The sequence below is a fragment of the Macaca fascicularis genome, chromosome 18 (assembly GCF_037993035.2).
Source record: "Macaca fascicularis isolate 582-1 chromosome 18, T2T-MFA8v1.1".
Lineage (NCBI taxonomy): Eukaryota > Metazoa > Chordata > Mammalia > Primates > Cercopithecidae > Macaca > Macaca fascicularis.
The window spans coordinates 57,152,678-57,166,791 of NC_088392.1; the positions used below are offsets into that span (position 1 = coordinate 57,152,678).

The window sequence follows — 14,114 nt, forward strand, 5'->3', positions numbered from 1 at the left end:
TCTGGGATGAAGGAATGGTATACAATTCATCTTCATATACTCAGAGGTTAGCATACTAACCCATAGGTACACAGTACATATTTTTGAACGAAATGAATTAGCTGCTTGAAATATGATTTTTTTTTTTTTTTTTGAGACAGAGTCATGCTCTGTTGCCCCGGCTGGAGTGCAATGGTGCGATCTCGGCTCACTGCAACCTCTACCTCCTGGGTTCAAGCAACTGTCCTGCCCCAGCCCCCGAGTAGCTGGGATTTACAGGCACATGCCACCACGCCTGGCTAATTTTGTATTTTTAGTAGAGACAGGGTTTCAACATGTTAGACAGGCTGGTCTCGAACTCCTGACCTCTGGTGATCTGCCTGTCTCGGCCACCCAAAGTGTTGGGATTACAGGCGTGAGCCACTGTGCCTGGCCCGAAATATGATTCTCAATTAGACCTTCTGATACCTTGTAGGTTTTCAAATGAACCACTAGAGTTCATTTTCCCATATTTGAGTATGAGGGTTTTGCATCAGAAAATGCCTCTTATAAATCCTCATTATGTAGGCCACACCCATTTCCTTCCTTCTGCCCTCAATAACTTGGGGCAACTACGGGGCCATCATCCAAGATAATTTAAACTACATAACAATCATTTTTGCTATCCTGTTGCCATATCATCCACCTTATAAATCGCCCTGACTCCCTTAACCTTTGTCAAAGATTTTATTATCAAATGCTTAAAGAATATATGTTGCTCTACTACTTTAATTCATTTAGAAGGTTTACTATTTTTGACATGATCCTTTTGGGGTGTAGAACAATAAAAAGTATCAGAGTGGTACTTTCTCCCAGAAAAATATGATGTGGAAGATACTGTGTTGACACTTGGAAAAGGGCAATCATCAAAGCTCTAGAGTGTTTCATTGACATGTGTCTGAAACACACAACACTTTGTGAAACAGGAAGAAAAACTAACCTTTGAAAGAGAGGGCAGCTTTCATTCCCAAAGATGTTTTATTCTCCAAAAGTAAAAGTAAAACTATATTTAAGTTCCTACTAGCATGCCAGGAAATATTCAAAGTAAAACAGTTGATATTAAAATAACATGATCATAATTTAGGAATATATTAGTGAAAATATTTGAACTAAGATAAAAATAAGACTTTGAAGGTCAGTTTTGCTTAAACAGGTAATAGAAGTACAATGTGAAATCTCATGAATCTCACTGCTTATCAGCACTTCCCCAAGTTAAGTGTTCAGAACTAAAACTGTAAATCAACAAGGTTTTACTGAAAACCTTTGCCCTTGGCACAATTAGGTGTTATCATAGTTCTGGAAAGAAATAATATATGGTCAGCCTTTGAAAAGCTTACAAACCTCCTTTGCTTAAAACTGACATACGTGTTGCATGGTGACATCAATCCTAGAAGCCATAGAATCCTTACCAAAGGCACCCTTTCTTCTTCTTTTCTTCTTTCACTTCCTCCCTCCTTCGCATCTTCTGGCATCCATCACAATTTTTTCCACCTTCCAAAAAAGTGAATTCCAAAGTCTCTTAGCTAGCACTCAGTCATTTGTGCTATTCATTGATCAATAAATCAACATTTACTGATTCATTAATATTTCTGATTACTATGTTATGCCTAAATGCTATAGGGATGCCAGAGTCTGGCCCAGTACTATATGCTGGGTTCTGTGCTAGGCATGAAGCTATGGAGATGACAGCATCTGGCCTTCAGGGGCTCATAGATCTTTTGGGGGTGACAAGCCAAAAGCAAGCCATTTTAATACACTGTTTCATCACTTGGCAAGTGATACAGTAAAAGCATGCATTTAGTCCAATCATTGCACAAATGAGGGAGTGATTAAATAATCTTCATAGTCAAGAAAACTGACCCCTAGATACAATTTTGAACTATGAGAGACAAGCTCTCTTGGTTCTTGCACAGCCTCCTAAATGCACAGTTTTTTTAGATTCATACACCTTAAACTCACTTAAGTAAATTCATCTCCAGGGATTATGAAAATCTGGCTTGATATGTGCAGAACAAGTCAGAGGTAAGGGAGAAAGTGCTGGCCACCTTTGGGTTAATTCAGAACATTTGCCAACTCATAACTGGATTCAGACCATAAAAACTCTTACAGGGTTAAACTTTCCAGACTAACTGTCCATAATGATCAAATCATCCCCCAAATATACAAAATGTTTCCATTTATTTGTAGTTTGAAACTATAGTAGAGTCGAAATATAAAAGAAAAAAAGTAGCAGAGCTTTTTCTATGGATTATTTATTCAATAATATCTATCAAGCACTTCGTAATGTGTAAAATGTTTTACTGTGTAGCTGTTGCTATCTCCAGGAATGCGTTAGCCAAGTTGCTAGATCTTTGCTGTAAGACTGAATGGTAGGATTAAACTAACTAGCACATTTTAAAACATTTATGTTTCTCAATTGCATTTACTTAAAATTGCAGAATTTTTCTTTTTTTTTTTTTTTTTTGAGACGGAGTCTCCCTCTGTCGCCCAGGCTGGAGTGTAGTGGCACGATCTCGGCTCACTGCAAGCTCCACCTCCCCGGTTCATGCCATTCTCCTCCCTCAGCCTCCCAAGTAGCTGGGACTACAGGCGCCCGCCACCACGCCTGGCTAATTTTTTGTATTTTTAGTAGAGACGGGGTTTCACCATCTTAGCCAGGATGGTCTCGATCTCCTGACCTCGTGATCTGCCCACCTTGGCCTCCCAAAGTGCTGGAATTACAGGCATGAACCACTGTGCCCAGCCAGAAGTTTTCGTTTTGTTTTGTTTTTGTTTTTTTTAAAAAAACCTTCTAAGATCCCATGGCAAGGAATATTCAATATTATTAAAGTGAAGCATCTTTCTTTCAGGTTATTTGTTTTCAACAGCATGTAATTGCTATTTGAATTTGCTTCAATGAGTAAATATTTCACAAATATATATTCTAGCAGTATGATGCTTCCAAAATATCATTTATTTTGTTTATTCCTAGAAAAGAATACCTTAAAAACAGAAATTATGTAATTATGAGTAACAAATTATATCAAAAACTCAAACTCAACAAAAATGTGTAAAATACAAATGGATTTTAAATGTAGGAACACTTGCTGCACCTGTACCACAAATAAATAAAGATTTAGATTTTAACTAGACATGAATTGTTCACTCACCATATTGGCAAAGATACAAGTGTAAAAATGGGTACAATATGATGATATCCATCAAAATGTAAAATGTACCTATTCTTTGGCCCAGAAATTTCACTCACAAGAATCAATCCTACAGATAAACTATGCACGTGTGTTATGTATCTGCAAGGACACTCAACACAGCACTGCTTTTAACAGCAGCAACCTTCAAAGCATGAACCTTCTGTCCATCCCTACTGTCCCCTCCCGGCCAAGCCTCCATCTTCTCTCATCTAGATCACAGAAGGAACCTCTGCTTGGTCCCCCTCTTTTCCTTCTTTTCCTCCTACAACCTCAGTAATAGCCAGACTGATATTTTTAAAACATAAATCAGATTATGTCATTCTGCCACTTAAACCCCTCCCATGCCTTTTCATCATGTTTAGCATAAAATCCACCATGCTTATTCTGGCTCATAAAGACCTGCATTTCAGCCTGTGTCTGCCTGCTGACTTCATCCCATGCCTGTTGGGCCCTCACCCAAGGTGCTCACAACACACAGGCTTCTCGGGCACAACCAACTTGCTTCTCAGGCACAACCTGCTTCTCAGGCACAACCAACTTGCTTCTCAGGCACAACCAACTTGCTTCTCAGGCACAACCAACTTGCTTCTCAGGCACAACCTGCTTCTCAGGCACAACCAACTCATTCCCACTTCTGGACCAACTGCATCAACTAAAATAATAGACACGCACTCACTCTCTAGCACATCGTCCCATTGTATTTCTCTTTATGTCATCTGTCATCACCTGGCTGTGCTTCTATTTGTTATTTATTTATCTGTGTTGTTCTTCCTCTCTATCATATAAGGTCTAGGAGAGCAGGGATGTTGTCTGCCTCGTTCATTTAAGTATTATCAGCAACCAGAAAGGCGCCTGCACCTATTGAGTGTTTAGTGAATGTTTGTTGAATGAATTAACCATCAGAAGGAAATGGAATCAATGATAGAATGCCCATCAAATGGAACACTGTGCAGCCACTTAAAATATTTCAGTGGACAATAATGCCAGCATTATCTTCTGACCATGTCCTTCCACACTGCACGGGTCTGCCCTGGGCCTCTCTCCTCATCCTCATCTCAGATCCCTGTGTTCTGGTCTGCTTGCCGTCCCTCACACATTTCAAACCTGTGCCTCAAGGTCTTTGCATTTGCTGTTCTTGCACCTACACCCTGGACAGCTCCCTCACTCACTTCATCTCCTCACAAGTCATCTACTCAGAAAGGCCTTCCCTGAGCACTGGTAAAACTCACTAACCTTGCCACTCCCTCTCCCCGACCCAGATTTATTTTTCTTCTTACACTTATCATTTGAAACAAAAGAGCTTATTTCTTTGTGTCTGTGTTTATTATGTGCTTCCCCTGACTAGTGTGTACCTGGTTTGCTGCTTACCACGACCTCCCCTGCAGGTACAACATTGCCTGGCATGGAGTAGCACAAAAACACATACTTGATTAATGGACAAAGAATGAATGAATGTATTATTAAGTGCGAAAAAGCAAGACACTAAACAGTATGTCTCTAGTATGCTGCTGCCATTTGTGTTAACAAAAATGACCCAGATGTATAATGTCTCTGGAAAGAAAACCCAAGAACATAGTAACAGAGATTGCCTCTGTGGTAGAGAACTGAAAGGCTGAGGGCGGGCCAAGGGTAAGAGGAAGACTTATTTGTTCTGTATGTCCTTTTTTTAAGATTGTATTTTTACCATAGGCATTAATTATTTTTTCAAAACAATTGAGAACTTTGTTATATCTGACAGTTTTGCAAGCTTATGTGTTTGAGACTAAAAATATCAAGGCCTTCACAAATGTTACATCTAATTGATAAACATTCAATAACCATCTAGTTAGCAAGTCTATATTCTTGGCACAGCCCTATGCAATCTCTTGTTTGGATATTCATGAAAATTTGGGGGTTGCAAAGGATACCTATGCTTTCTGCGGAAGAGGTTTACATTCCGTAGATGTAAAATGTGAGAAGAGGAGACACAGTAGTGTGGATCTCTAGTACAATAAGGCCTTCAGGAATACAAACAAGACCCCTGGACATTTTATAGGCCAGGAAAACAGCCTCTGTAACCAAGATATTTCAAATTTCAAGGTTGAAATATGTCCTCATTGCTTAAAAAAAAAAAAAAAAAAATCTGCCAACAGACTCTACCCACCCTTAACTGGCTGATTTTCTCAGTGTTTTTTCTGGCTCTATCAAACAAATGTACTCTGCTTTAAGAAAACCAGCTATTCGAATATCCAGATTTATAGGAAATCATTTAAAGGAATGTCTTCTTGCTTTAAGGATTCATTCAAATATCATAGTAATAAACACGTTTAAAATACGATTCAATATAAAAAATTATACACAAATTTCAAAAACACCATCACTGAACATTCAGGAACTCAGTAATTACTTGCTGGATGGATGAACATACCTATTGAAAATCAGTAGAGTGAAATGGATAAGGGCGTGAGTCGGGGTCCAGACATCCCCATGTTTGGATTCCATCCCTGCCGTTCGGTACCTGAGTCTGACCTTCAACAAGTGACTTACCCTCTCAAGGCCTTTTAGTATTTCTTAAAAAATGAAATGAATGAGTAATGCCTCCTTTACGATTAGTCATATTAAATGAAAGATGTGAGCCAATTTAGGTAAATATACTATCAGTATATTTTATCATGTATTATTTCCTTCACTTAATTTCTGCTTGGCCAAAAGTGAACAAATGAATAGCAAGAACGCAACTGTTTTTGTATTTCCAAAGTCATAATATAGATAAATATAATTATGTATTTAATGTACATATATGTGGCACATAGTAAATGTTTGGTCAGTGCTGGTTATTATTGCAAAAAATAATAAAGAATTCCCAGAGAGTTTCACTCCGTTTTCCCATCCACAGAGACCAATTTTGTGCATAAGATCTCAGGACATTTTATTGCTCTGGTACAGGGAGGGGTAAAAGACTGTGTAAATGAGATTTTTATGGCCTTAAAGTTATGGGGAAACAATTAACAGGTACATAAGTTAATTGTGGCAGAGATTCAGCTTGTTACAATTGCTAACATCTATTTCCTGTGTGATGATTAGTCATTCTGCAGAGTAAATACTGTGACAATATCCTCTCCAAGTTTATTTTATAGCATTACCTGATTCCTACTTTCTTAATTGAAAGTATTAAATGTAAATGTTTTATTTAATTTCCCAAGACTAGAATAGAATTTTGAGTGCTTGGAGTGGAAGGGAAAAATGGTACAAATTGCTTGAAATTTAGAGATGAAATGAAGTGCCCCTTCAGGTGATGAAAAGTGTTTTCTTCTCCAATTTTCTGGCTTTTTTTTTTCTTTCCTCCCAGCACTACCTGTTTGTTTAATAAAGTTGAGAAGTCTCGCAAAGGGCCTTATAAACACGTGTTATTAGATTTTAAATCTGATTTGAAAGTGCCTCTCTCCTACTCCGAGTAAAGTGACCTTTTTAAATGGAGGGAAGTGGGTTTAGATGACAGTCATGATAAATGCGGTCATGTTCACTCAATAAAATAAGGCCCAGTGCATTTGAGGATAAATCAGTGAAATGTACAGCCCCACCTGTCTGTCTCCATCATTCATTTCCACTGTCACTTTCACAGTGGCTGATGGATCACAGTTGCTGTAAAATTAGACAGCCTTTAATCTCATTTCATCCTGATTAGCTTCTCTTTCCCCTTTCCCTCTAACTCACTGACTGACACGCTAAAAACTCACGCTGGGCTGTATGTGAACCTGGAGTACAAACCTCCCCCACTACCTGCTTGTGAGGGCGAGACACTTGTCCACCTCTGGAGAAATCTGGAAAGAAGCAGGCATGTATCTGTTATTTAAAAGAAAATCAATAAGTGCAGTACCCAAGGCCATTTTAAACAATTGTTTGCTCTTGTTCACTACCCTATTTATTTTGCTTTTCTTTGGGCTTAATCAGAAGTCAAAGAAATTAGGTCTTTTGCAAAATTCAAACATTGATTGAATATAGATTTTTTAAAATAAATTTGGGAGAGTTTTATATTCAGAATAATTTCAACGAGCATTTGAGTATATTTATAGCCTCTCAATCCACAGTAATAATTCAGAAAAGACAATAATTCAGGAATGAGAATACTGAAATGCTCAGCCAAGAAATATAGCAGACAGGTTTTAAAACAAGGGTAAAAATGTGTAAATAGATGAGAATTCCTTCAAGTAGCCTTTAAATTAGGACTTCAAAGACCTTCTTTTCTCTTATTTTGAAGAGTTCAATACTTAGCTTAGTGCAATAGTTTCATTTGTTTGCATAAAGCATAACAATAGGGGTAATCAAATGAAAAAGAGGCTTAAAAATAAATCATGTATTGTTTCCTTTACTTAATTTCTGCTTGCCTGAATGAGAGCAAATGAATGGCAAGAACAAAACACAAGTGTCATTTTATTTTCAGAGACTGTACTTTATTATGAAGCTGGACTTCTGGTTTAAAAAATAATAATACCATTTTTCGTTATTTATAAGATCTGGGCAAAATGTTGAACTGACTGAAAGTTTAAAAGAAATATTTGAAGAGCTGTGGTCATAGAATAAGTTCGTTGCAGCTGATGGCCTCTATGACTGCTCTGTATCTCATGTGAATTGATGCATACAGCTGACAATTAATGCTGAGTAAGTTTACCACTGGCCAGAGGACGTTACCGTCAACTGGAGTGGCACCAGGTTGTTCACAATATGATAACGGAAGCTTCGTTTTGTTTTTGGTATTTTGGAACCAGCATTATGCTCCAAACAATGATGAACTAATTAAAGGGAAGAAAATCTTTCAAACATATTCCACCTCTGTTGCTCAATGAGCCTCACGTATACTCTGCCACAATGAATTCTGAGTAGTGGAGGCTGCAGGATCTACACAGGTAAAAGTGTTTTTCAAAGAGAGAAACTGAGGATTGATGGGCTAAAGGACATTCTTGAGATGACTCTCAAAGTCAATTGACCTGATTCATGGACCGCACAAACCACTGCCCACCCAATTTCTACATTATCCCCCAGATTGGAGGTTTACCTACCAATGCCTTCTGCCTTGTGGGTATAAGTTCAAAAACAATGCATATTTACAGTACAAATAAATAAGTCAGTAGGTAAATAAACAAAACAAAACTCCTAAAATCCCATGGTAAGAAGCTTACATGATCTGATTTGCTCTTTCAGAGGCTGTGTTGTAAGTCTCAAACCTGTGCCTGTTTCTTATTTTTTATTTACATATCTTAGCCAGCATAAATGCTTCCTGAGAAAAATAAAAGATAATAAAAACAAAATGAAATGAGAGCTATATAGCACCCAAAATAAGTCAGGCGTGAGATAGGTCTCCTCACTTTCTCTCTCTCTGCATTGGCAAAGGAGCACAAAGTAAGAGTTGGCCCTGACTCATATTGATTTCCCACTGCACTGGTTTCTTAAGTGCTCTGTTGATCCGTGTCAAGGAATAAGTTCCCTGCCTGAACATGCACATCACCTCCCCATTTGTCCTCACCTAGATTTAAGGTGCCCATATGATGAGCTGAACAAGGACATCATTTTTCCTACTGGGCCCAAACCACTGTAGGAGATATAACGAATGCTCTATACGTTTACATTTACCATAGGATATTATTGTAGCAAAGACTAACACTGCACAGCACGAAAGGACACAGGAGCATCCGATTCTGGTATTTTGTGTCTCCCTAAAGGAAATGTAAATCAGAACAAATACAGAGAAAGCTGGCATTAGTGGGTTTCTGAATAATGTCCCCTCCTCACATCCACCACATTTGGGCAGAGAGAAGGGAGAGGCAAGGAGAATAGATATTTGTGATGTTCCTGACAGTTTTCATCTTTGTTACAGAAGAGCTCCTAAGCAGATAGATAGAAAATGTGTGATTGTGCTGCTAATGACATTGTACAGGAAATTAAGCGTATACATTTGGAGGAGGCATTAAATCAGCAGGACCTTAATTTAAAAACTTAAAACTGTATGGAAATTCAGCTTGTTCATTGCTGTGGAATAGAAAGCTACCAAGCACCCTGAGTCTGTTTATGGAAAGACTGCCAGCAAACCAAGTTGGGCAGAGCATCTTAATGGCTCCAAGTGTATTCAGGGATACTTCTTCCAAGAAGTAACCCCAGCCCTGACCATTTAGGAGTGTCAGTCGTTCAGATCACCATCCACATCATCAGGCAGGTTAGGAGAACCTAGGAATTGAAAGCAGCATGACAGGTTGTTCTTGACTAATTTCTGGAATAACATTATGTAAAATTAGTCAAAAGGGGTTGGGTTTGAAACCACTGGGAACACACCGCTGAGTCACTGCATAGGGATCCCTGGATTGGTGACTAGTGGCTTGGCTACCTGTGCGTTCTTCTTCCTCTGAGTCAGTCTCACATTTTATTCACTTCAGTGAAACAAATAGCCAGTGAGCCAAGGTAGCAAATCCTGAGATGGAAAATTTCATATGTCTTTTTTTTTTTTTCTTAATTTCAGTTATGCCATACAACAGTGCCCACCACTGCGTTGTGGAGGTGGAAAACTTCTTGTTCGTGTTGGGTGGAGAGGACCAGTGGAATCCGAATGGTAACTATTGAACAACTTAATTGGAGGTGCTCAGCAACTATGTGTGTAATGAAGGGCATCAGTAGCAGTCCATTTTGTAATTAGTGTGGAAAATACATTTCTGTGCAACGGGGACAAATGAAGTAGTCAAGAAATGGGGCTGACAATTGGAGAGAGGGTCAATCATTGAGCTAACTGGGGACATGTGTAGCAGAGCGATCACTCATCAACTGTCTGGGGATTTGGCTTCGCAGTGATACCCCAGCCCCTCTCCTTATCCATCCCCTGAGGAATGCTACAAGCATGAGCACAAACTCCCTAGAGGAAGGGAGCAAGCTGCAGCTGTTAAGAATCCTCACCATCTTCTCCAACACCTTTCTCCCATTTTATCAATAGAATAATGTGGGTTGCAATACACAAGCATTATGTCCAGTCATGCTGCACATAACTTTAGCTGAAGTTATTTTGCAGCAGGTATTACTCGACATCCATTCCAGTTGCTGTACCTTTTGCAAGCGCTTCTTCCATAGATTATCCACCATCCTCCCCGTTGATGTGATTACGTCATAAACTTATTGCAAAGAGAAATTAAACATTTTAACGCACTTCCCAAATCGAACACAAGAAGAACACTGTGGCTTGCAGAATATGCAAAATTATCAAGATATTTTTGGAAAGCTTGCACATGAAGGAGGAGTTGCAGTTGTAGCCTTCTGTGTAACAGAGATAATTATGACTGAGAAACTATAAAACAGCTTGCAGGTACACATTTTTACTTTAAAACCCCAGAACATCCAGCTGAAATTACATATACTGCATATATTTTATTGTGAATGCTCTCTTTCAGCATCTGCACCAAGGCAAATTATAGAAAATTGTTACAGCTGTTCACTCTAGAAAATCTTCAAGGAAAACAATCCAGGCCACCCTCCAAGAACATTTCTTTTAAGAGAGGGGGACATTCTTTCTCAAGACCTGCAGCTTTGTTGTGCCACATTTTCTAGTGTTGGAAAGAAGACAGTTCCTGGGCTCTGTGAGAAACAGATTTGGAACAGGAGCAAGGATGATACTTCACGTCTCTCCCCTAACTTACTTTTGTAATGATAGATGCGATATGTTACCAGAAAACCCTGACATGCGCACAATGCATTGTAAACTCCTCATTTACTATTTAACTTATCCTTCTTCAGAAGTGATTTGAACTGTAAGGAGCATTTGTAAGCAAACACACAGTGTGCAGCCACTGGGTTTACCTAAGCGAATAATCTGCAGAACATTCTTTTTGAAGGCCGGGTTAAAACTAAAACATGACAAGAGAAAACAGGAACGTCTTCAGCCTACTGCGCTTCGCAGGTAGAACAGGCCTTTGTTAAAATAGCAGTCTTGGTGCCACAGTTCATTCTCACAAAACACTGTGAATCTGCCTGACTTAAGGTCTTAAGTCAGACCTTAAGCAGCAACACAGAAAACCTGTTCCACAGGCATATGCAAAGAAAATAAACAAACAAACAAACAAACAAACCTGTAGCTACTTGCTGTTCAATTTCTAATCAAAGACACATCTGAGAGAACTGGGTGGAGGGAACAGGGGAGAGTTGAAAGGACATATTCCTTCCTCTAGTCTAGAGAATCAAGATTTTATCTTTGAACTAATTCAGACTCCCATAAAATCATGCTGTTGGATTACACTGATTTTCTCTTTCCCGGCCCTGAGAGGAACAGCAGTTGGGTTTAAAGCCATCAGTGAATATGCTGTGAGAAATGACTAGAAACAGCACACAACTGCATTTACCATAGGGATGGTTCTCACCATTGCCACTCATGGGCTCCCTGTGAAGCCCCAGAGGATAAATTCTTTAGACCAAAGTACTGAGGCATTGTGTGCTTTTGAAAATTATTACTAATGCTAACCATGTGACTATTGTGTCTCTTCTCTTTGCTTTAACCACTAGGATGCACAGAACTAAATTTTAGTATAACTTTAATTACTATATTTTAATTTTACCTTTAGCCTTAATACAGGCCTGGGAGTGCTCTCTCTCTCTTTCTGTGTGTGTGTGTGTGTGTGTGTGTGTGTGTGTGTGTGTGTGTGTGGGTTTAAGATCCCTTTTTAGAATTTTGGAAGCTTCCACATGAAAGGCTGAGTCATTGTGTCCCTGACTCATTTGGCAAGTGAAGTCATTTAGCATAGATTTGGGCAAAGGAGGCTGGACCATGGGCTGGGCTCACCTAAGTAGAGGAGAACTGGTTACGCCTTACGGCAAGCAGGCCAGTCTTATGCACTTCATGTCAGTCATTGGCTAAAGCCTTCCCCCAGGTGGGGCATGAGGGAAGGCAATGAGGTGGCCTGTTCAGCAGCAGGAGCTGCCGTGACCATGAGCAGCCAGCATTCAGCAGCCAGAGAATGGGTGAACCGGTCTGGTAAAGGAATCTGGGCTAAGGACCAAGAGCATCCGCCACAATCCCATGAATCATTTCCATACTCCATCCATCTGGTCAACAATAGTTAACTTCATTAGTATTATTAGTAGTACTTATTGAGTACTCCTTATTGCCAGGAACTTTGCTAAGCACACACCTACATCATTTCACTTAGTCCTCACAAGCATCCTGCAAATCATTCCATGGTAGCTCTAGTTTTACTATGAGAAGACTAAGCCTGAAGAGGTTAAATGACTTGCCAGCAGACATAGCTTACAAGAAGCTGAGCTGATTTCATCCTAGGTCTATCTGATTTCAGAGCCGTCGTCTTTAGCCACTGTAATATACTGTGTTTCACATAACCATATGTATTTGGTTAGATGTGTAACAGTCATGTTTTGCTTTTGATCTTGATCTTGTGAAATTAAATCAACATTGGATCACATGGAAAGTGGCTCCCACTCACTCACAAGGAACTCTTCATCATTCCTCATTTTAAAAACTGTGAAGAGACTCAACCATCTCTAAAATATGAGTGTCTTGTATTATAATACCTCATGCAATTAATACCAAAACATATAAAGGATAGTAATTCTATGATAATATATAGCATGCTTTAACATCACTGCTGGCACGAAGAAAGCTTTTAAATCCGTGGGTTCAGATGTTATGTATGTCAGTCCCAAAGACGAAATCTTCTTAAGTTAAACATTAGTTCTTATGACAATGGTATCTGAGATGTGTGCCCTTGAAGTACAAAATTGCGAATTTCAATACATGCTCATAAAACACAAACATATACTCATTGAAATAAATATAATTATATCTATTGATGATCTATTGATGACCACAACTTGAAGTCAGCAAATATATTAGTTATGGGAAATATAATCAAAATATACACATAAGGTTTTCTACTCAGATATAATTATTAACTCCTATCAACTCTCTTCATGTCATTAGTGATAGGAATGCATGATCCTCTTCTAATAGATATGCATAGACTCTGTCAGTGCCCCAGCTTATAGAAACCCAGTTTACATTTGTCACTTCCTGATAACTGGCTCCCAAAACAACTGCTCATAGGGAACTTCTTTTCTTCCCACCTCCTTCTCCTCTACATTGGCTGGAAACCGCCACCCTTTGCCCCATTCATCCCATCAGCCCAGTGCTAAGCAACAATGTTGGTGACAGGGCACCAGCACAAAAAAGAAAAGTGGAGGAAAATGAGAAAAAAATATGAAAAGGATGAGGAAAAAACAGAATGTGTGAAGATAATCCAAAATTTCATAGCATATGGCCGCCACTCTCAGGCTGCTGGTAGCATCTCCATAGTAGCCACAAGGAAGGAGAATAACCCCATTTCATCTCACCTTCCTCACTCTACCACACTCATTTCTCCTGAGGTTCATTATCCTCTCTGCACCTCCTTTGCCACCTCCAGAATGCCTTCCTTCTTTTCGTCTTCCCGGTCCTCCATTCTTGCCCTATTTTTGCATCTTCTTTGGGGGTTCTGGGGACAGGGTCTCACTCTGTTATCCAGGCTGGAGTGGTGCAATCATAGTTTACTGCAGCCTTGAACTCCCGTCCTTGAGCAATCCTGTCACCTTAGCCTCCTGAGTAGCTGGGACCACAGGCATGAGCCACCACACCCAGACTCTTTTGCATCACTGACCCTGCCTCTGGAAACCATTTTCTCATCTCACATCCATGTTACACCAGTTTCTGCTTAGCCTCTTCTCTGAATCAAGGCCACTACCATTACAACCCAAAGTGAACACTGCTAGTTTCTACCACCACTGCTCAGCACGTGAAGGCACTCTCGGCCCCATTGCCAGGAGGAGGCAGATATCATCTTCCAAATGGAAATTCTAAACCAAATATCTAGAGAAACATTCCTATACATAGTGGGTAGGTTCTACTTTCTT

The 14,114-nt window shown here is 39.5% G+C and overlaps 1 protein-coding gene across 2 annotated transcripts in view; it reads left to right on the forward strand.

The window, feature by feature from the left end:
- Positions 1-14,114, forward strand: part of KLHL14 (kelch like family member 14) — a 99,729-nt gene that overhangs the window by 67,064 nt on the left and 18,551 nt on the right. For both annotated transcript variants that reach the window (XR_012427209.1, XM_015440062.4), the window contains exon 3: positions 9,697-9,786. Coding sequence is in view for 1 of the 2 variants with exons in the window: in XM_015440062.4 (XP_015295548.1) it covers positions 9,697-9,786 (90 nt within the window). In the remaining variant the exon portion in view is untranslated. The remainder of the gene's footprint in view (positions 1-9,696; positions 9,787-14,114) is intronic.